Source organism: Jaculus jaculus, chromosome 3, assembly GCF_020740685.1.
Source record: "Jaculus jaculus isolate mJacJac1 chromosome 3, mJacJac1.mat.Y.cur, whole genome shotgun sequence".
Classification (NCBI taxonomy): Eukaryota; Metazoa; Chordata; class Mammalia; order Rodentia; family Dipodidae; genus Jaculus; species Jaculus jaculus.
Window position 1 is genome coordinate 97,787,783 of NC_059104.1, and position 23,052 is coordinate 97,810,834.

General features: G+C 38.6%; 1 protein-coding gene across 1 annotated transcript in view; it reads right to left on the bottom strand.

Moving 5' to 3' along the window:
- Window positions 1-23,052, bottom strand: part of LOC123459448 — a 53,112-nt gene that overhangs the window by 18,992 nt on the left and 11,068 nt on the right. The window contains exons 8-16 of the mRNA XM_045146071.1: window positions 22,794-22,865; window positions 21,842-21,909; window positions 21,358-21,382; window positions 13,386-13,450; window positions 12,563-12,587; window positions 7,422-7,477; window positions 6,931-6,955; window positions 1,949-2,013; window positions 1,081-1,105 (exon numbers count right to left, since the gene is read on the bottom strand). Of these exons, the coding sequence (XP_045002006.1) occupies window positions 1,081-1,105; window positions 1,949-2,013; window positions 6,931-6,955; window positions 7,422-7,477; window positions 12,563-12,587; window positions 13,386-13,450; window positions 21,358-21,382; window positions 21,842-21,909; window positions 22,794-22,865 (426 nt within the window). The remainder of the gene's footprint in view (window positions 1-1,080; window positions 1,106-1,948; window positions 2,014-6,930; window positions 6,956-7,421; window positions 7,478-12,562; window positions 12,588-13,385; window positions 13,451-21,357; window positions 21,383-21,841; window positions 21,910-22,793; window positions 22,866-23,052) is intronic.

A 23,052-nucleotide genomic window follows, 5' to 3' on the forward strand; every position in this document is an offset into this window, starting at 1 on the left:
GTCTGCAGGTGAATGCTATCTCAGCTTCTTTATCCTTTGTCGTTTTCTTTCTTTCTTTCTTTCCTTTTTTTTTTTTTTTTTTCCCTTGAGATAGGTTCTTGCTTTGGCTCATGTTGTCCTGGAATTCACTTTGAAGTCACAGGCTGGCCTCCACTCATAGTGATCCTCTTAACTCTGACTCCACCCCTGTGTGCTGGTATAAAATAAGTATTCCACCATGCACAGCCTCTCTCATGACCATTGCGGCATTCATGATAGTGTTTGGGATCTTTGTTAACTGCAATATCCCTGGCATGCGTAGAATAATTAGAGTATCTTTTTTTCAGCACATTAATTTGGGAATTGAACAATAGCATTCCTGCATGCAAAAGAAACTCTCTACCAATTGAGCTATATAAACAACACTGGTAGTCCAGACCTCTTACACAGGGCCTACTGACCTGGGGGAATAGAGGTGGACCTTTAAAAGAAATATTAGACTACACATTTGGGATTATCTTGTGGCTTTTGCACCCCTAGGTTGTTGAGCCTGGACAATTACCACTGTGTCTTGGTTTATTCATCTGTGGAGGGCATATAAATCTAACAAATACGTTTTTGATGAGGTTGGAACTAGATATGTATGTAGAGTCAGTGTTGGGAATAAACTTTTTTCTACAGAAACTGCCATTGAAAATTATGCTGGGTAAATGGAATAAAAATTAATGTCCTCGAGCCGGGCATGGTGGCACACGCCTTTAATCCCAGCACTCAGAGATAGGAGGATCGCTGTGAGTTTGAGGTCACCCTGAGATGACATAGTGAATTACAGGTCGACCTGAGTAAGAGCAAGACCCTCCCTCAGAAAAACAAAATTAAAAAAATTAATGTCCTTGAGAAAAAAAGACCTATATATAGACATGCACTCATCCACAAAATCAAAAGAAAATAAAGGGAAAACTGCTGAATCCAGGGGCTATATCCTCAATCCTCCTTCCTAGCATAAGGCACAGATCATAGTGGTGAACCAGATAAAAGAACCAATATTTATATCATTCTTAATTAAAGCATGTCTTCTGAAAATGATTTCTGAATACATACACAGTCCTGTCTTCCATGAGCCAACCTGTAATGGAGAAAGGAAAAATAATCTGAGTTCCATATCAAGCTGGGTTCTATTTGACCAGATTCTTTGGTTCTCCAGTGACTTGGGAAAATGCGATAGAGGATAGAAAAAAATAGTTGGTCCAAGACGGTCTTCGTCTCTTCTATCTTGCTGTCAAAAGACATGATGCTGGGAACGTTGTGAGAGAGAGTACTTTTGACACTTAAGCTGTTTCAAAGACCAGTTCTGTCTGTCTGGCCTTCATTGAGAGTCCCTAATAAACATGGCTGCATGACACAGAAACTTAGAACATCCTGTTATTGGGTGAGCTTCCTCCTTTCTACAGGGGAGTACGAGGGGTCTCTATGGCCCCATTGCTTACACCAGGCCTCATCACTGACAGGTATTATCAATATGACAACAGTGGACAGAAGACTCTTCCACCACACAGAAGTTGGGAAACACCCTAAGTTCTATGTTATTATGCTTTTATGAAAACATAGAAGCCCTCAGAAGTATCAGAAGAGGGTACTTAGAAAAAACACATAGACTTTTTTTTCACATATACTTTTTTGACCATACACAACAGGCCTGTCCACATTTGAGTAAAAATAACTCATATTTTCATCTCAATATAAACACTTGCTCCAGGAAAAGGAAGTTGCCTGAATAATGCACCTGCACTGGCATTTACTCTGGAAATCAGGGGTGAGTGGGTAAAATTCCATTTCATCCCCTTCCTAGGCAAAAACTCCACTACCAGTAGGGTATGTAATTAACCTCAGTGTTCATATAATATCCACCAAAAATTAAGGAATCAAGAAAGTATCCTTTATAGCTCTGCAAAAGAAAGGGATGTATTACCTGAACAAAATGTGTCTCTCTATGTTCCGTCATGGATAGAGTAATTTCCTCCTCCTTGGGATCAACTAGAAGGGAACAAAGTAACTCTCAACTGATGGTGCAGTTATTACTGGATCAGGGTTCTTTGCTTGGTATAGTGAATGGTCAAGGACTTAGTTATACTATGAGAATTTATGGGTGTACCTGAATAACAACAATTGTTGGCTTCTGACAAGAAAAAAAAGAGCATGAGAACCAATAAGAGAATTGGGGAGCGGTATATTTTACTTTCTTAGTAATAGGAGCCTAACACAATGTGAAACAACACTTCTCCAATGGGATCAACACTTTGAAGCATGTTATGGTAAATGTCAGTGTTCTATCACTTCTTCAGACCATCCTAAAGCCTGGTGGAATGACACTAGTGTCTTCATATCTGTTAAATCTATTTGAGCCTTCTGATATTCATGAATACAAATTCTGTATTCATCATTTGGTGCATATGATTTTATCCTGGATAAGATACAGATTATACTAGGGAAAAGAATTTATCACTGGTCACAAGCTGGAATGATATACATCCATTAATCTTTCATCATACAATAAGTGATATAAGAGTAAAAGATGTTCACATTATTATGCTTTTATGAAAAGCAGTAATATATATGTGTGTGTGTGTCAAGTTTCAGGATGGGTCACAGTCTAGCATAAGCTAACCTGGAATTCATTATGTATCCTCTGGCCACAAAATCACAGCGATAATCCACTTCTGTCTCCCAAGTGTGGGCATAATGTACTGTGCCACAGTGACTGACACATGTCACTTTATTGTCCTTCTGGGCTTTCTGTATTATACCCTGTATTTGTCTTGATTGTGATTTTCTAGGTTTAGATAGTGTCAGTACCGTGAGCTGGGGTACAATGGGGATCTACCCACTACAGAACAATGAGGCTTATTTGTCACTCCTATAAGGTTTTCATAAGCATAATTAGATCTTTTCCTTTTGGCTCAGGGTGAAGTTATCAAGTGTATTGAATTATTTCTCTAATGTTCATGTTTGGAAAGAGATTCTAAGACACAAACCCAGACCTTACAGAGTTGGGTCATATTGATTACATACTTGAAGTTATATACAATATATAATGTATATCTATGTTCCCCTATCTACATATATACATACATACTACATAAATGCACAGACCAAAGAGAGTCAATATGTGCAAGCTTTAAAGTGCAGTATGATTAGATGTCAGAACCTGGTCATTTCTTCTACATATTTAGAAATGAACTAAAGTGCTGCTATTTTCTTTGCAAGGACCCAAACCATCAGACCAACCTGTTACTACTGCATTCATTCATTCTATCTACTTTCCACAGCATGGAAAGCAAGCTAGCATCAGAGACCTGGACCTAATTCAAGGCAAAAATGCTACTATTCTAACTGATGATCCCACAATCAGACATAACAAAAATTACAAAAGAAGTGAAAACACTAACAATCTTTTTCTACTCATCCATCTTTTTCCATGACCTGGATTTCCTATGAATTCTTAGCTACAGAGAGCACACTAGCTAGTCACCATTGACAGAGTTCATCATGGGGTGTGACTCAGATCAGGTCTTCATGATCTCATGCCATGAGAACAACAGAATGTGCAGCATTATGGAAAACCAAATGACAACACACTTTCAGTTTTTATCTGAATTCCAATATTAGAGCACAGGTGGAAATATCATGAATACTAATATTTCACGAGTTTTCATGTTTGAGGCTAGTTCTCAAGACATGGCCCTATGACTTAAATAAGTGATTCACATTGTATTATCGATTGCTTCTTCCATACAGCACGTGTACACTGAGCTGAAACAGAGTATATATATATGCTTTTCAAATAAATGACTATGCCAATGCTTATAGAAACACCATCTCATTATTTATATAGCCTGTGTGACAACTGAGGAAATGCCAGGGATGGGTCGACCTATGAACTAGAGTTTGGAGTACTTCAGGGGGACTCTGGCACTGTAGTCTTTCAGCTCTTCATCCAGTGAGTCCATGAAAAATCCCAAGATATACTTGAGAATCTGAGAACCACTGGTCCACACATCAGAATTCCAGTTTTCACTTGCCGACATATAAATTTGGAAGCCCACAGTATTTCTTTTTATCCTATTCCAGGCATAATTTAGTTGATGGCATGAGTTACTCCAAACTCATATAAATTATGCATTTATTGTGGCTTTGTATTAAGAACTAGTTCTGGGTAATTATGTTGTAAGCCATAAATATTTTCTGAGAATTTAGAACCTCAGAGAGAATCACACATACATTTTTTTAAAAATCACAAGGAAGGACTGTAAAGGTTGCACTTTTTGGGTAAGGAAGAGGATCCACAGGGATCTGAGACTCACTGAGTTTATATCCCACACTCCTGGTTCATGTCAGGGCCATGTGTGAGCTGTAAACAACTGCATTCCTTGTATCAGAGGTCAAGGCTCAAACCTCAATACAATATATCATGTGCACAATTACAGAGATGAAATACAAAGGCTTTGGGTTTTGCCATGGCAGGAGCAGGAAGAAAAGGTTTTTTGGAAACAACTATCTTTAAATAGTAGCCCAAACAAGGGCATCCTTAGCTTGCAGATAGCACTCTCTCAATGATGTCTCTGAGAAGGTAAAGGCATAAAGCCCCTGCACATGTTTCCTCATTTTCACTGATACCTTTCAGATACTCTCGCTACTTGAGGAGAAGGCAATCCCAGACCATTCCTGGGACTCTCTCTCATTGGATCTGACTACGAACATGATCATTTACACCCATATTCACTCTTTACACTCCCAAAAGACTTATGAAATTTCATTGATCTGTCTTACTATTACAAAAGGTCAATAGAGAGAGTGGATCACTAAGTCTTGCCCACACCAGATGAGGCAGTACTGGATCATTGAACATCAACCTAGAATTAATAAGGCAACCTCAGATTTATTTATTTCTAGGCAAAGAAAAATTTACTAAATTGTCACAGATTAGAGTGTTTGACATATGGTCATGCTGATTTTTAACTAAATAAGCATCTGTAGATCATTTATATGGTTTCCACAAAAGGACACACAGAACAGCAACCAAACCACTTACTAATAAAAGCCGGGGGCAGATGAAGAAGCAGGTCAGGAGAATGGCTTCCCTGGGCTATCCTGAGTGAGCTCACCTTTGCCCTCCTTGCAGTTTTGCTAGTTGATTACTAACTATAATTGACTCTTTGGCAGAAGAAGGTGGTCATATCTTTCTAATTGGATTCTACTATGTTCCTTGGTGGAAGAAGTGTGGGTAGAGAATCAAGCCATGAGGGTGGAAGTATTTGTATTTATGCTCACAGTCCACATTTTGGTGGGTCAAGATGGTCAATCTACACAAGGCCTCAACTACATACAATGATCCAGTAACACTCTGGTAAATTCTTCTCATGTGGAAGTCAATAAAAAAGGTCATGTGCTCTTTACATGGACCAAAACCATCAGATTTGCCTATGTTACAACTGTATTTCACCATTCTATATAATGACCATAGAACTTACAATGAAATGTTTACAGCGTTCTGGAAATGATACGTGGAAACTCTCCAATATAATACCTGCTGATCCTAGGTTCATGAATATACAAGAAAAGTGACAAAAGTGTTGAAAATCCTAAAAAAGATAATCACAACTTTCCTTCCATTCTTCATTTTCCATGCCCTGTGTCTCTTGAATTAGTGTCTGCAGAGACCACACTAGACAGACACCATAGCCATGTTCGTATGGGGGGTGGCAGGGTTTGTGTCCTGGTGCCCTTAACCCAGAAGCATAACAGAATCTGAACCAGTATGAAAACCAAGCAGAGAACCCACTTTCAGCCTTTGTTTATTCCAACTCTTAAAGTTTTTAATAGGCAAACACTTGAGCATTTTGTTATCTTAAGGTTAAATTATCAAGTGCACAAAATTATTGAACTAATTTTAGGTCTGTGGTCAGTTTCTAAGAGGTGTCCTAAGTATTTTCATAGGGAATGCATGTTGACCTAACAAATTGAGCTCACCGTCAAACCTATTCACTGATTCAACAAGTTACATTTCTGCTCATCACATGTACAACTATGCCAAAGTCTGTGGAAACACCTTCATGTTACGTGTAGTTTATGTGACAACTGAAGGAACTCTGTGGTTAGATATGATCTATGAAGTAGAGCCTGCAGTACTTCAGGAATACACAGGCTCTATAGACTTTCAGCTCTCGGGCTAGTGTCTCCATAACAAGGCATAAGTACAACTAACTGCAAACCAGAGAGAAACAGATAGGTCCACACATCTGGATTCATGTTTCCACTTGCCCACATAAAATATGAAAGCTCAGGTACCGTATCAGGGGTGACATCAAATCAACTTCAGCCCATAATGTACTGAGCACTGGATGAATACCTGACATAGACATCATTTAAAGTATATTAGCCATGGATTTGTTTAAGGAACCGGTTGCAGGCACATGTGTTTAAAACCTCATATAACTTCAGAGAAAACATAACCTGTCATAACCACACATATATTCAAAATAAAAAGCCATATTAGCACACGGTCCCAGCATTCTTCAAGTACACAACCCCAAGTAAACGTACTGTGAGTGTAACTACTTTCAGACACTTGGCTAGAATTTTTGAACTAGAAAGCATTTTTTTTTTTCTCTAAGACATCCTCAATACTTTCACCCTCCAGAAAGTGAGAATTACAGTTTCTCTTCATAGAGAATTCAGTATGTATTCCAAATGTGGGAAGCCGGTGTGGTGGCACGTGCCTTTAATCCCAGCACTCGAGAGACAGAGGTAGCAGGATCACCATGAGTTCAAGGCCATCCTGAGAATACAGAGTGAATTCCAGGTCAGCCTAGACGAGAGTGAGACCCTCCCTCAAAAAACCAAAAACAAACAAATATGTAATTTCCTTTTGCCAAACATTTCTACAATGCTTACCAGTTGAATTTTCATCAGCATGTATCTGCAATAATACAAACAAAAATAGTGTAAGAACTAAGTCATGTACCTGTGGGCACATGGTGTTTTTTCTCTTCCTTATAGTGAAGACATATAAGAAGCATTGAAAAGTGAAGGGCTTACAAAGAAAGAATAGCATATCATTGTGAACCCATGATCTCTGCATGGGAAACATATTTTTCTCTCTCTTTAGGTCATGAATTCAATATACTTCATCCCAGGAGAAGACACTGCTTCCAAGTAGGAGGATGCCTTGTGTTTAACGGGATGCCAACATTTCCAAAGGTGCTTTCACATAAGACAACAGTTGGTATTGAATAGTCTACTATTCCACAAAATAGGATCTGCTATACTTAAGTATCTATAATGCTTGGTATCATATTTTCATACCAACCTCAACAAATCAGGAAATAAAGCAACATTGTTATTTCAGGCAAGAGTAGGTCCCTTTACCTTTACCCTTTACTCACTTCAATTGGGGTTTCCTTGTCCATATATTCCTCAGGTGCAGAGCTGTCTGGTACACCTATGAAAACAACAGAGTAACTTTGGTCTTTGTGCTATGGCTCACGTTTTACTTAGAATACACTTGGAGCTTCATGGCTGTTCAATAGAGCTTAGATAGAGTAGTTACTCCAGCAGCTTCATCAGTCATATCAGACACTAAACAAGAAGCTACAAAAACATAAGTAGTTTCTCTCTTGGCATTCTGCTAATGGCAAAGAAAGACAACAGGAAATAGTGTAAGTGTCCTATTCACTCATGATGATCACTTTTGAGCCTCCATGGGTGATGTTCTAAAGCCATGAAACAATCAGAGTTATAATTCTTACTATGTAGCAGCTAATCACAAACATTTTAAGATATTGTCACCAACACTATGATCCAAAGTATTCAAAAAACAGTTAAGTGGGTGACATCTGTGATTGTGAAAACATGAAGACTGCCAAACATTCTCCCTTCCTAAATACATCATAGGTATTTGGGGATCCTGGAAAATAACCAACTCTTCTATACTGCAGGAGGCATTTTTCATGATCAAGATGCTTCATGGAATCTTAATGTCTCCTAACACCACCCTCTACTCTCTAGGTCAAAGTTGGACTAGACAGTTGCAGTCCCACCATGGACAAGATGTAAACCATGAAGACGTGTGCATGAGAGAATTCTAATGTACACCTTCAGAGTCACATTCCAAGAGAACTATCATTTCTTGATCTGACTCATAGATAACTGTTTACATCTGGAAGTATTCAGAGCTATCTCAGAGCAATACAACAACAAAAAAACTCTCATACAAAAGGACTGGTACAATTCCACCACATGAACATGTAGTACGAGATCGCTATGTCACTTGATTAGAAATTGACAAAATGAAGTTTCAACCTCCAAAACACTTATCATTTGAAGGACACAAAGGAAAGAATCTGTCAGAACAGTGTGGAGCTGAAAAAGTTCTGTGAATATAACCACCTGAAAAATGTAAGAATTTAGAATTAAGTGTGGAATGCACCATAAACATTGTTGAAATAGAAGTATATAGCACTGTTATGTGCATTAATGCATTAAATGAGTATAATAATTAAAATTTAAAGATTTAATAAAGGAATGGTAAATCACAGAGTAATTCAAACTTGAGAAATCAGAAAACATGAGTTCTGTAAAAGTAGAAAATAAACAAAATTAATGCAAATGAAACCAGACCACATATCCACAGTTACCAAATGCTACTGAAGCAAGACATATTTATTTTTCCCACTGTCACAATAAACATAAAGCCAGCACACTGCAGAGCCTGGCCAGACTTGGGACCTAGAGACCTCAAGCATACAGACATAATGACTCTCAGAGCTGACCACATGACTATGAAAAGCATCAAAAGACATAGTGTAAAGTGTTTTACAGCCACAATTTGACCTAGATGAGATGCACAGACTTGAAGGGCTTACTCCTTCAAGGCTCCCACAGTACATAATCTGCTTAAGCCAATGAATGAATATAATGAATATATGAGTGTCTAAACTCTTTTAATGCTCTGTAAATTAATAATGGTTATTCCAGTTAACCAGTCCTGACTTCACTCTCTGTTGGAGAATCTGCTTCTATTTTTCTGATGGGAACTATACCTGAGGAGATAAACAACCCAGTGCGCTCTACCCCGGCCCCAGCTGAAACCACAGAGGAATTAGGGAAATGAGCAAGAGTGCTGCTCTCTTATTTAAGCTGATATCAGTACAAGGGTGATGGAGAAACATACTGAGGACACTCAACATCTACCAAACCAGAGATCCAGATGTTCCTAGTTGCCCATCACTGAAGGAGATTAAGATGCTCCTAGCATGTCTCAGAGAATTTTGTGGAAGAGGGGTGGAAAGATTGTTAGAGGGATGCTGTGCACAGAGACATGGCCTCTGTCCTCCCCCACAATACAAGACCCACAATCCCCATGGGGTGGATCTGTATTCCCAACTTGAAAGGCCTTTTCAGAAAAGGGGTATGGAGGAGGGAAAGGATGGTACCAACATGTGATGTTTACATACAAAATATATCCATACCTAATAATAAAAATGAACTAACATTGGTCTTCATCATAGTCTCTACAGGGCCCCATAATTCATGTGTTCCTTCTAAGGACATGATGAAGTTTCAACCATTTAGTCTATCTTTTAGGATGTACAACTTTATAGTACCATTGCCATTGGTGCCCAGTTTTGTACCTTAATCTTCTCCTGTTTTTCTCTCTCTCTCTCCCTCATCTATCTCCACCTTGTTTATATTACCTAACTATTTCTTCCTTCTTTTCCTTGGGTTACCTCCAGTACCACTACATGGCTAACATCTACAATTAGCTGTTGGTCAGAGAGAACTACAAGGTTTCCCAAAGTAAGACAGGTTTCCATCAGAGTACTTGATGACCCACCAAACGTTAGTGGAAAGACCCTACTACTGAAGACACCATGTGCTGTTAGTATGGAACATGGAGTGACCTGGTTGGAATCTGGAAGAGAGCCAGGCTCCAGATAGTCAGTGTGTTTAGAGACAGAAGATGTTATATGAGTGAGTAAGGGCAAATGAGAAAAATTTGTCAAAGCAAGTCATGTTCTAAGCTACTTAGCAACAAACAACCTGACATGATGTACATACAAGTACAGTGGATGCAAACCCATGGTGGGTAACCAAATGCTTTTGATTTGGCTAACTGAACTGCTCAGTGGAATGCAACCCATAGCTGGAGCTGGGAAACAAGTCAGAAACATATCCCCAAAACAAGCCTACTCTACTTTATCAAGCTCCCACCAATCATGGGCTACAAGAGGGCCCATACCTATTAAATTATCTGTAAAATAATGATGGTTATCCCATTTATCTGGTGCTGACTTCACTTTCCACTGGAGAATGTCCTTCTCTTTTTCAGATGGACACATACTGAAGACAGAATTAACACATCACAACTCACCAGGTCCCCAGCTGAAACCAAAGTAATTGAAGAAATGAGCAAGAGTGCTGCTTTCTTGGTGAACCTAGTACCAGCAAAAGGGTGAAGGAGATACACACAGAGAACACTCAACTCCTATGAAACAAGGTATCCACACACAGAGGCTCCCGAAACCTTCTGACTGAAGTAGACCTAAAATAAACCCAACATGGCTCAGAGAACTTTGTGAAAGAGGGGGCTGACAGATGGTTAGAGCCACATGTTGGGACATCATGCACAGAGACAAGACATCTTACCCATAACTGATGGCTAACCCCCCAATGCACGATCCACATTCCCCAACAAGGGAGGTCCCAGCAGAGGGGGAATGAAAGGAGGAGGCTAACTATGGTACCAACATGACTGTATACAGACTATGTACATAAATAATAAAAACTAATACAATGAAGAATTTTTTTAAATGTAGCTGATGAGAACTTTTAATATCTGATTCTATTGTTCTTTCTTTCGGATGTGTAGGTTGACAGGACTACTCAACCATGTCTTCTTTTGTTCAGTACTAGGAATTGAATCCAGGAATTCATGCATGCTCTGTTCATGCACACTATATTCATAGCCTATTGAACTACTCCTGCCAAGGTCCTCCATAGGCAAGGCCTGCACACACAGACACATCGTAATGATGAAGCATTCTGAAAAAATGATAAACAGCCTCACTTTTCAATTTGTATCAACATACAAATCCACAGAATGGATTAGATCCATGTGATTTCATTTCCCTGTCAGCAGGCCCAATATCATTCAGAAAAAGTACTTTTTGAGCAGAGTCCGGCTCACTTTCATAAATGTAATACCAACAGAATGATTGACCCTGATTAAGAATTATTGACTGGCATTCTGAGTGGACACTATCACTAGGCTCTGTTGCTATTTGGACTCCTAATAATGCTGGTCAATTGGTGAAAGTATTTCAACAGTTCTAGCTATAATGAGCCACGCCTATTAGACATGTAATTATGGCACACACTCGCTATTTTCATGTGGAGTCTCTCATTTTCAGAAACCATGATCTGACCAGAAGAATGTGGGACTTTATGTCATTCACTGTGATATCTACAGGTGAATTCTATCTCAGATTTATTTATTTATATTTTTATTCATTTATTTATTTGAGCTAGAGTCTCTCTGTAGGTCGTGAAGTCCTCGAGTTCACTATCAGTTTCAGGCTGGCTGAAATGGTGATCCTTTTACCTCTGCCTCCACCCATGAGTGCTGGGATTAAATTCATGTGCCACCATGCCCAGCCTCTCTCATGACCAGTGAGGCAATCATGATTGTGCTTAAGATCTTTGTAAACTGGAGTATCCCTGGTATGAATAGCTTTTGTTTCAGTAATGCTGGGAATTGGCCCATGAGCTTCCTACGTGCAAAATAAGCTCCCCGCCAACTGAGACATAACCAACTCTGAGAGTCTAGAACTCTTATCCAGTGCCTACTGATCTCATGGTGGACTGAATAGAGGTGGGTACTTTAAGTACAATATTTACCACTTATTTGAGATTGTCTTGTGGCTTTTTTATCCCAGTTTGGTGAGCCTTGTTACTTCTGTGTATTGGTTTATTCATCTGCATAGGGGTACTCAGGGAAATAAATGTACCATACATGTTTTTGATGAGGTTGGAACTAGATAATGTAGGTAGAGTCTGTATTTGGAATTTTTTTTTTCTTGACAAACTGCCATTGAAAATTAGGTTGGAGCTGGGTGTGGTGGCACACGCCTTTAATCCCAGCACTCAGGAGGCAGAGGTAGGAGGATCGCCATGAGTGTGGTGCCAACTTGAGACTCCATAGTGTATTTTAGGTCAGCCTGGGCTAGAGTGAGACCCTACTTCAAAAAACCAAAGAGAGAGAGAGAGAGAAAAAATTAGGTTGAATAATTGGGATAAAAATTCATGTCCTCAAGGGAAAAAAAAAAACCTATATACAGACACACAATCATTCACAAAATCTGAAACAAAATGGAGGGAACAACACTGACTCCAGGGACTATATACTCAAACCTCATTCCCAGCAGAAGTCAGAGATCATAGCGGTGAAGCAGAAAGACAGGAAGCCCAATATTTACAGCATTCTTATTTAAAATGTATCTTTAGAAAGTGATTTCAGAATACCTACACAATGCAGTGTTCCTTGATCCAACCTGTAATGGAAAGAAGAAAAAACAATCTGAGTTCTAGATCAAGCTGTGTTCACTTTGCCCAGATTCTTTGGTTCTCCCACTGACTTGGGAAAATGGAATCTAGGATAGAAATGAACAGCCTGTCCAAGAAAGGATTAGTCTTTCCTATGTTCCTGCCACAAGGCCTGTGATGCTGGGTACTTTCTGAAGAAGAGTACTTTTGAAACTGATGTTGTTTCCAAGCCCTGCTTTGTCTGTTTGGCCTTTGTTGAGAGTCCCTAAGGTACACAGCTACATTAGAAACTAGAAACATCCCATTCTGGGGTGAATATCCTCCTTTCTAAAGGTGAGGGTGAGGTGTCTCTGTGTTTCCATTTAGTTTCATGACTAAAATGTATTATCAATACCACATTGGACATAAGAATCTTCCACCACACTGACCTCAGGGAATACCCTTAACTCTATTCAAACCAAGTTTCAGAAGATGGTACTTAGACAAAACATATGTGCTGTCTTTGAACATATAAAATAAGCCTGTCCACATTTGAGTAAATTTAACTCAAATTTTAATCTAAATAGAAATGCTCCAGAAAAGGGAAGATAGGACAATATGCAGTGTGAAATCTGCACTGGTATTTGTAAAGACCTTTGAAATCAAGGGTGAATTGGTAAATTTCTAGGTTCCCCTCCCCATAGGCACACACTCTAATAAATATAGTGTATATTACAAACCTCACTGGTCCTATATGATTTCCACCAAAAATAAAGAAATTAGGAAAGTATTCTTTCTAGCTTTGCAAAAAGAAAAAGTTGTATTACCTGGACATAATTGGTCTGAGTCTCTTCAGTCATGGACAGAGTAATTTCATCCTCCTTTGCATCACCTAGAAGAACACAAAGTAACTCTCAACTGATGGTGCACTTACTAATGAATCAGGGCTCTTTGCTCAATAAGGTAAAATGTCAAGGACTTAGTTATAATATGAGAACTCATGGGTGTGTTTTACTAATAACCATTGTCTTCTGAGGAAAAAGAAACCCACCATGAAGCCTTAAAGGAACTGAGGAACAGTATTTTTGTACTGTCTAGGTAATAGGAGCCAAATATAAGTGAAACAACTATTCTCTAGTTGGATCAACCCTTTTAAACATGTTAAGATTAAATGTCATGGTTCTATCACTTCTTCAGACCATCTTGGAGCCAGGTAGAATGACACTAGTGTCTTCTCTTCCATTAATCTGATTTTAACCTTCTGATATTCATCAATACAAATTCTGTATTCATCTTTCACTGCATAAGCTTTTATCATGGGTATACACATTATACTAGGGAATAGAATTTCACAGTGGTTACAAGCTATACTGATATAAATTTATTAATCTTTGTCCTACAATAATAAATGATTTAAGAGTGGGAGATATTGGCATCATTATGGTTTTATAAGAAAAAGTAAATGTCATTTTCTTGTGGGGTGTATGGACACATTTTAACACAGGATACCCTGGAATTCATCAGGTATTCTCAGGCTGGCCCTGAACTCACAGTCATTCTCCTATCTCTGCCTCTTTTTTTTCTTTTTTCTTTCTTTCTTTTTCTTTCAAGGTAAGGTCTCACTCTATCTCAGGGTGACCTGGATTTCACTATATAGTTGCAAGATGGCCTCAAACTCAGAACAATCCTCATACATCTGCCTCTCGAGTATCGTGATTAAAGGCATGTGCCATCACTCTTGGTCCTCTGCCTTTCATGTTCTGGGAGAGATGGTATGTGCCACCACACATGACACATGTCACTTTATTCTCCTTCTGGTCTTGTTGTGTTATACCATGTATTTGTCTTAATTGTTACTCTCTAGGTTTAGGCCAGTACCAGCTGAGGCTGAATATGGACCTAGTCACTACTGCACACTGAGGCTTTAAACAAAATAACTCTGCAAACACCAGGGAAATACATCTCTGGAAAATCGTATGAATACCTTCAGTTCACATTTGTCACTCCTATGACATCTTTAATAAGAACAATCAGAGATCCCCCACCCCGGATCATGGTGAGATTATCAAGTGTATTGAAATATTTCTCTAATTTTCATGTTTGAGAGGAGATTCTAAGACACAACCCCAGACCTTATAGAGATGGGTCATAGTGTCATTTTGACTGATTCCATCTACAAAGACTTGCAATCTGACATAAAACATCAGGGTATATTTGAGCTTTTCACATCAATGTCTATGCCAGGGTCTGTGGAAACACCTTCCAAATACTTTGTCACTATTTGTAAAAACTATGGTAAGTTTCTATAGATGGATCGCATGTGTAAACTATACACTAGAATTCTTTGGGACTGTAGAAGAATTGTAAACTCTCTGTCCTGGGGTTAATGCCTCAATGACTAAGTCAAGGGAACTCCACTGGCAAATTCTCCTGGACTTATAATTTCAACTATACATACACAAACTTGACAGTTAACTTGGTGCAGTTTGTCCTGTGGTCGTGTTTGGAAACAAGTCAACTGCAGCTCTAAATGTTCTGATGTATGAGTGACTTGATTTGTATAATTCAAGTCAAGCATGTGTTCGCAATAAACACTTTTTAGAAAGGCTGTGGTCACTTTGAAATATCTTTTGAGCAAACATAATGAACCACATGTAATCAAATTCAGGCAAGAGCCATGCCCTATGCATGGATGGACCCCACATAAGGGAAAAGTGAGTGCAACAGCTTGCAAGAAGTGCAGAATCACCATCTTACCAAAATACCTTCTACCCTTTTCAACTCCAGAACACAGAATCCCAGTTTCTCTCTAAAGAATTCTTAGTAAAGATACAACACATATCTTATGATTTACAGTTTTTCTTCTTCAAGGAATTCTAGGTGACTTACAGTTTTCACTTTCAACAGCAGCCTCCTGCAATTAGAGAAGCCAAGGCATTATAACTATGTCATGAGACTTGTTGACAAATGGTATTATTCCTCTCCCTAATGTGGATGACATACTAGAAACAGTCAAAGCTTTACAAACAATGCTAAGGTACATCATTGAAAATCCATGATGTTTTCCTGGGGATGTGCCTGTAAGGCTCTGTAGATAATGAATTATAAAACATTGAACACTAGAAATGACAATGCATCCAACACAGAAGAGACCAAATAGACAATATATTTCCTGAGTCTGCCATTTGAAAATGACCTTTTGCTCAAACAGTTTGGAAGGGTCTATTCTTCAACCATTTCAGAAAGCAGAATGGTAATGCTTGTAAATTTCTATGATGCTCAGGGTTATATATTCATGGCCAAGTTCAGCTACAACAGGAAATAAAGAAAGCAACATTTTTATTTCAGGCAAGGAAAGGTTACCTTACCTTGTCATTGGCCTCACTGTCTTCATCATTATTGGTGTGTGGCTGATCATAAACAGTACCATCGCCAACTAGGAAGACAACAGAATAACTGTTAACCACAGGTGAGAGTCTCATGTTTTACTTAGAGCATACTGGGTGCATGACTGTGATTTGAAATCAGATTCATGGCTGCAACAACAATGAATTTGCAAAGAAATGAATACCTGGGCCCTTCACATTGTGTTAATGTAAAAAAGGACATAGTCTTGAAGAGAACTAGAGTCCTATCATTTAGAGTGGTCCCTTTGAAAACCAGAGAGATGATATTTTAAATTCATTAAGCCATGGGGGTCATAATGCATGCTAAGTGGAATCTAACACAAATTCTTAAGGGAAATATCCTCAATGCCTCACAGACAATGGTTCAAGAGTATTCAAAATAAAATGGATTCGGAGTGGCACAGTGACCATGAAATCACAGAGTGCCAAATTTTCCCCTCCCCGTACATTTTAGATACTTCAGCATGCCCTCCTAACTAGGATCAATGAGGAGAGAGGAACATTAATGTACTACTGTAAGTCCCAGTAGGGAGTTAGAGAAGATCTATCTCCATTGGCTCACTCTTTAAGCCCTTATGCCCAGGTTCATGTCAGTGCTACGTGAGATTTGTTCCTGTTACATTTCTTATAAGTAGGTCACTGTTGAAAACCTAATACAATACTTCATAGACACATTTCTTTAAGAGAACTAGCAAAGGCTTGAAATTTTGGCAGTGGTAGAAACAGGTAGGAGTAGGTCCTCAAGGCAAGGTCATCTTTAACAGCCAGAAGCAGGGCACATCCAACATGGGTCCTCCTCATTGGATTTGACAGGATCATCTGATAACAACCATCACTATATTTTAATTGTTTAATTAATTAATTTTTTTATTTATGTATGGTCTGGAGAGAGAAGGACAAAGTGGCAGAGAGAAGAGAGAAAGGCATGCCAGCCCCTATAGCCACTGCAAATGAAAATTAGACACATGCGCTTCCTTGTGCATTTGGCTTAAGTGCCTCCTTGGGGATTTGAACCTGGCACCTTAGACTTTGGAGGCAAAAGCCTCAACCGTTAAGCCATTTCCCCGGCCCATCTTCACACTTGATACATGTGGCACTTATGAAATTCCATGTATCTACATTAGAAACTTCCAGAAGAAAGTCAATAGTGACAGTGGAGAATCTATTCCATTCTACACATTAAAAGGCAACTTTGGCTCATACAGGATCAACTTCAGCTTTCCATAGACATCCAATGTAGATATCAGGATAGATCCTTTTCACCTCAACACCACACATTCAACACTCATTCCTAGCAGGAACTCAGGTTCAGGGATCTCAAGACTGAAACAGTAAAAAACTTCCATAACAAATGACTTGATCCAGAATACGTACCAGATTCTGGTCTGCTGGTATCCTGCAATTAGAGAAAAATTACTGTTTGTTCAGGGTATGCTGTAAACTTGACCTAGGTCTGCTTTATTATTGTTGTGATAACAGGACAACAAACAGAGACACAGTAGATTTAATTAATGGCCGCATTGCGACAAAGCTTTCACATAAGACACCATTCCCAAAAGCTACTGAATTTCACATACAGTATATTTCACAACTTCCTTTCTACCTTCATTCAAATTGAAAACCTTTTCTGTAAATTTCTTTTAAAATTTATTTCAAAGAGTCTGAATGAGAAAGTACAACTGCACCAGGAGTGCCAGGAACTTTTCTGTCTAAAGAAAAGCTTCAGACGTATACGCCCTTTATGATTCTGGATTTATGTCAGTACTGGGGCATCAAAGGTGGGCTGGCCAATTTTAAAAGCGAGTGCCTCTAACCACTGAGCCATTTCCCCAACCCTCAGATACAATTGGTAGAAGAAGAAGGAATATCATTTGTGAGGTAAACACTGTATCATTCATTTATCATAGATGTGACAATATAAACTGTAGAAGAGTAATGAATCAGCAGGTAGGAGGTTCCCCGCCAACTGCACCCAACCCAGAACATGTTTCTGTCAAAGAGTAATGCACATTGACTAACCATGGATCTTCATTTCTACATAATTAATTTTAAAGCGTTCTTACATTACTTTCTGATTTTCCTGCAATTTTTCCTGGCATAACATCTAGAGGGAAACAAAACATCTGTTAGTTTATTGGTAACCAGTGATTATCACTAACTCGTGGGTGTTCCATATGTATACATGAGTTGAGGCTGGATAGAAAGTGTGAGTTGCTGATGTACCAACTTCCTGACTAGAAGAAGGATGGGAAACATGCAGGAAGTAATCACTCAGAAGACTTGCACTTGATGATAAAGTCCCTTTAATTAATATGCAATAATGAAGCTGAATTGAGTGGGGTGGCACATGATTCTAATGCCAGAATTCAGAAGGTGGACCCACAAGAGATTGATGCCATCTCAGGTGCACAGTAAACATGACATCCTCTAACAAAATGAACACTGAAGCAGAAATGGTGTATAAGGTGCACTATCTTCAATGAAAGATTCCTGTCATTCTCCTCACATGTTTTGAAAGGCATATAAGTTGTTAAGATCTTCTCAATATCTCCAAGAACATTTCAATATATTGGGATCAAACCTCACTTTTGCACTGACTATCCCTGCTGTCTTCATGGAAGAATTGTCTCATCTTATTGGCTTCCCAAGCCCAACCCTCATTCCTATCAGGAAGTCAGATCACAGATCTTGGCTCTGAAACAGTAGGATAGTTCACAAACATATGACTAATTTAGAATACATACCAGGCTTCAATGTGGTAGAGTCCTGCAAGTATGGAAAAGTTAACAAAGTGAGGATGTGGACATCCCATTTACATTATTTACATAGGTTTGGATTTCTTTTGATAACATAGGAAAACAGACAGCAGTATAGTGGGTCCAAACAGTGGCTATGTAGCTGAACAGTTGTCACAAAAGACACCACTACAAAGGGCAAAGGGTTTTCATGCATAGTGCACTTCTCAAGACCCTTTACACAGTACAAAATCCTTAGTGTGTGAAGGAAAATAATTCCTGGAGGAAATACTTCTACCATTCACATATAGGGACATGACAACAGTAATAGTCTAGAGAGCCATGAATTGCTTTGCAGGAGTGTTCAATTCATTTCCACACCACCCAGTAACAAATGTTTGTGCAAGAATCATTCACATTGACTAAAACACAGGGATATATTTCGATAGAAGATGAAGAATAGTGCTTTACCTTGTGCTGTAGATCATTTGGTGTCTGTGTTGACAACACACCTAGGATGAAACAGAGCAACTATCATTATGGTGGTAACTGGTGGTTATGGATCACTCTGGGAACTTTAGTTATGTGGACAAGGGTACAAAGAGCTGGATGATTAGCAAGTGTGGACTAAGCTACTGGTGGGCCCGCCTCCTGGCTAGAAAACTGTGGGAATGAATGATACATAGAAACCTGGGCTTTATAGTTACCAGCAGTATAAATGATACACTATAATCAAAGTGAGCAGAATTGGGTGACGCATGCATGTGATCCCAGCACCCAGAGAGTGATGTCCAAAGGGTTTAAGTCCAATCATAGAGAATTTCATGAATCCCTGGGCTGCAGAAATCCCTGCCTCACAATTAAAGCTAATAATCAAGTTGCAGTGACATATACTGCACATTGGCATTCAATGGAAGACTTTTGCCTTTCTTCTCTCATGATTGAAAAATGACCACACTTTTACTAATGAAAGGAAAGGGTAGATGAAGAAGCAGGTCATGAGGAATGCTTCTGTGGGGATCCTCTGCAATCAGCTTTGCCCTCCCTCCGTATTTCCTAACTGATTTCTAACTACATTTCACTCTTAGCCAGAAGAATGTGATCATTTGTTTCTTCTTGAATTATACTATCTTATTCTGTGGAAGAACAGTGGATATGGGGGTCAAGCTTTAATGGCAGAAGTAAGTCTCTGTATTTATGCTTAGAGTCCACATTACAGTGGTATAAGATGGTCAGTCTACACAAGGCCTTAACATTACAGTATGATGTGGTGACACTCTGGTCATTTCTTCTTCTCATTTGAAGTCAATGAAAATGTCATATGGTCTTTACATGGACCAATACCATCAGATCTGCATATATTACTATTGCATTACACCATTCTACTAAATTCCCATGCACTTAAAACAATTTTTTCATTGTCCTGGAAATGGTACTATGAAATTCTCCATCATATTAACTGGGGATCCTAAGTTCATGAATATAATAAAACGTTAAAGTGTTGATAATGGTAACAAAGATAATCACAACTTTCCTTCCATTCTTTATTTTCTATGTCCTGTGTTTCTTCTCAATTAGCAGTACAGACATCACAGTAGACTGTCACGATAGCCATATTCATTTGGGAACTGTCAGGGTTTGTGTCTTGAAGCTTTTAACCCAGAAACATAAGAAAATCTGAAGCAGTATGGCAACCAGGCAGACAACCAACTTACAGTTCTTGATTTTTCCTGCTCTAAGGTCTTTAACAGGCAAACACTTGAGCATTTTGTTTTCGTAAAGGTAAGTTGTCAAGTGCACAAAATAATTGAACTAATTTTAAGTGTGTAGACCATTTTTAATACATGTCCTAAGACTTCTCAGAGGTAACTATTATTGTCCTGTTGATTGCTTTCACCACCAAACCTACGCACTGAGCTTAAACAGTTATAGTGGTGCTCATCACATGAAGAACTCTGCCAAAGTCTATGGAAACACCTTCGTGTTACTTGTATAGTTTATGTGACAACTCAGGGGACTTTAGGGATAGAAAGGATCTAGGAAGTAGAGTCTGGAGTACCTCAGGAACAAACAAGCTCTATAGACTCTCTGCTCTTGGGTGAGTGTCTCCTGGACAAGGTATAAGTATGAAAGTGAATCAGAGAGGAACAGATATGTCCAAATGTCTGAAGTCTTCTTTCCACTTGTCTACATACAAATATGAGAGCTCAGGGTCGACATCAGGGGGATATCAAACCAACTTTAGTCATAATGTACTCACGACTGGATGATTAGTTTACATAGATTTCATTTAAAGGATGTTTGCCATAGATGTTTTTTTAAGGAACTGGTTGAGGGCAATGGTGTTTAAATCTTCCAATATCTTCTGAGAAAACATAACCTCAGACACAATCACACGTATATTCAAAATAAAAAGCCATATTAGCACAAAAGTCCCTGGCATTCGTCAAGTACACAAGCCCAAGTAAATCTATCCTGAGTCAACTGCTTCAGACAGCTAACTATAATTCTTGAAATAGAAAGTGCTTTTTCTTTTCCAAAATGTCCTCAATCCTTTCAGCCTTGAGAAACCAAGTATTACCATTTCTCCTCAAAGAGAATTCAGTGAGTATTCCAACATCAAGTTTTCTTTTGTAAAGGAATTCTAGAATACTTACCAGTTAAATTTTCATCAGTGTACATCTGCAATTATAGAAGCACAGACATTGTAAGAACTAAGTCATGTGACTTGTTGGCACATGGTATCATTTCTCTTATTTATATTGAGGATATACAGGAAGCACTCAAATGAAAGGGTTACCAAACAATGATAAGATACATCACTGGGAGCCCATGGTGTCTGTGTGGACAAGTTATTTCTATCTGTCTTTAGGTCATGAATTCAAAATACTTCATCCCAGGACAAGACACTGCTTCCAAGTAGGAATAGGCCTAGTGTACAGTGTGGAACCTGAAGCTACATCTTACAAATGCCATTTCAAACAATTAAACAGTTGTTATTGTTTTTTCTACTATTCCAGAAAATAGGATCTGCTATATTTGAGTATCCTTAATGCTCGGTTTCATATTTTGATGTCAAAATCAAATAAGAACTGGAAATTAAGCAACATTTTTAGTTCAAGCAAGAGCAAGTAGCTTTACCTTTTCGCTTACTTCAATTGGGGTTTCCTTGTCCATATATTCCACCTCTGCTGAGGTATCTGCTACATCTAGGAACGCAACAGAGTAACTGTTGGTCTTTGGTGCTATGATTCACATTTTACTTAGAATACACTTGATGCTTCAGGGCTGTGCAATAGAGCTTAGGTAGTCATTCTAGCACCCAATCATTGAAATCAGATACTAAAGAAAAAGTAGCAAAGAAATAAGAAACTTATCCCTTGGCATTCTGGTAATGTCAAGAAAAGACAACAGGAAAGTGTGTAAGTGACCTATCACTCATAATGATCACTTCTGAGCCTCAGTGGGTGAAATTCCAAAGCCATGAAACAGTGTGAGTTAAAATTCATCCTTGTGGCATCTAATCACAAATTTTTTAGGATATTGTAAAAACAAACTATGTTCTAAGAGTATTCAAAAAATATAGTTAATTGGGTGACATCTGTGAACACGAAAACATAAAGACTGCCCAAATTTCTCCCATCCACAATACATCATATGTATTTCAGGATCCTGGAAAATAACCAATGCTTATATACTGAAGGAATAATTATTCATGATCAATATGCTTGATGGCATCCTAATTTACCCTGTACAGACCTCCACTCTCTAGTTAAAGAGTTGGATTAGACAGTAGCTGTCCCATCATAGAGAAAATTCAAACCCTGAAAACCCATGCATGGATGTACTGGATTGTACTCTTTCAGGGCTGCTTTGCAGGAGAACTATCACTAGTGAATCTGACTGAAATCTCTCCCCATAACTGTTTATGTCTAAAAGTTTTCAGAGTTATCTCAAAGATATCCAAAACAAAAACAAATTTTCACACAAGTGAACATGTACAATTCCACAACATGAACATAAAATACCAGACCAATATGCAACTTAATCAGAAATTGACAAGAGATGAGGTTGAAATCTCCAAAATACTTACCAGTTGTAGTACACAGTGGAACGACATAGTTTGAAAGGTGAGGAGTAGAAAAAGCTCTGCGGATATGTTGACCTGAAGAAAACAACAATTTAGAATAACGTGTGGAATGCAACAAAGCAAGGATGATATGCAGGTGCATAGAACTAAAATGTTCATTAGAAAGGGTATAATAATTATAATTTAAAGGCTTAGGTCATGGTGGTACATGCCTTTAATCCCAGTACTTGGGAGGCAGAGGTAGGAGGTTCACTGTGAGTTC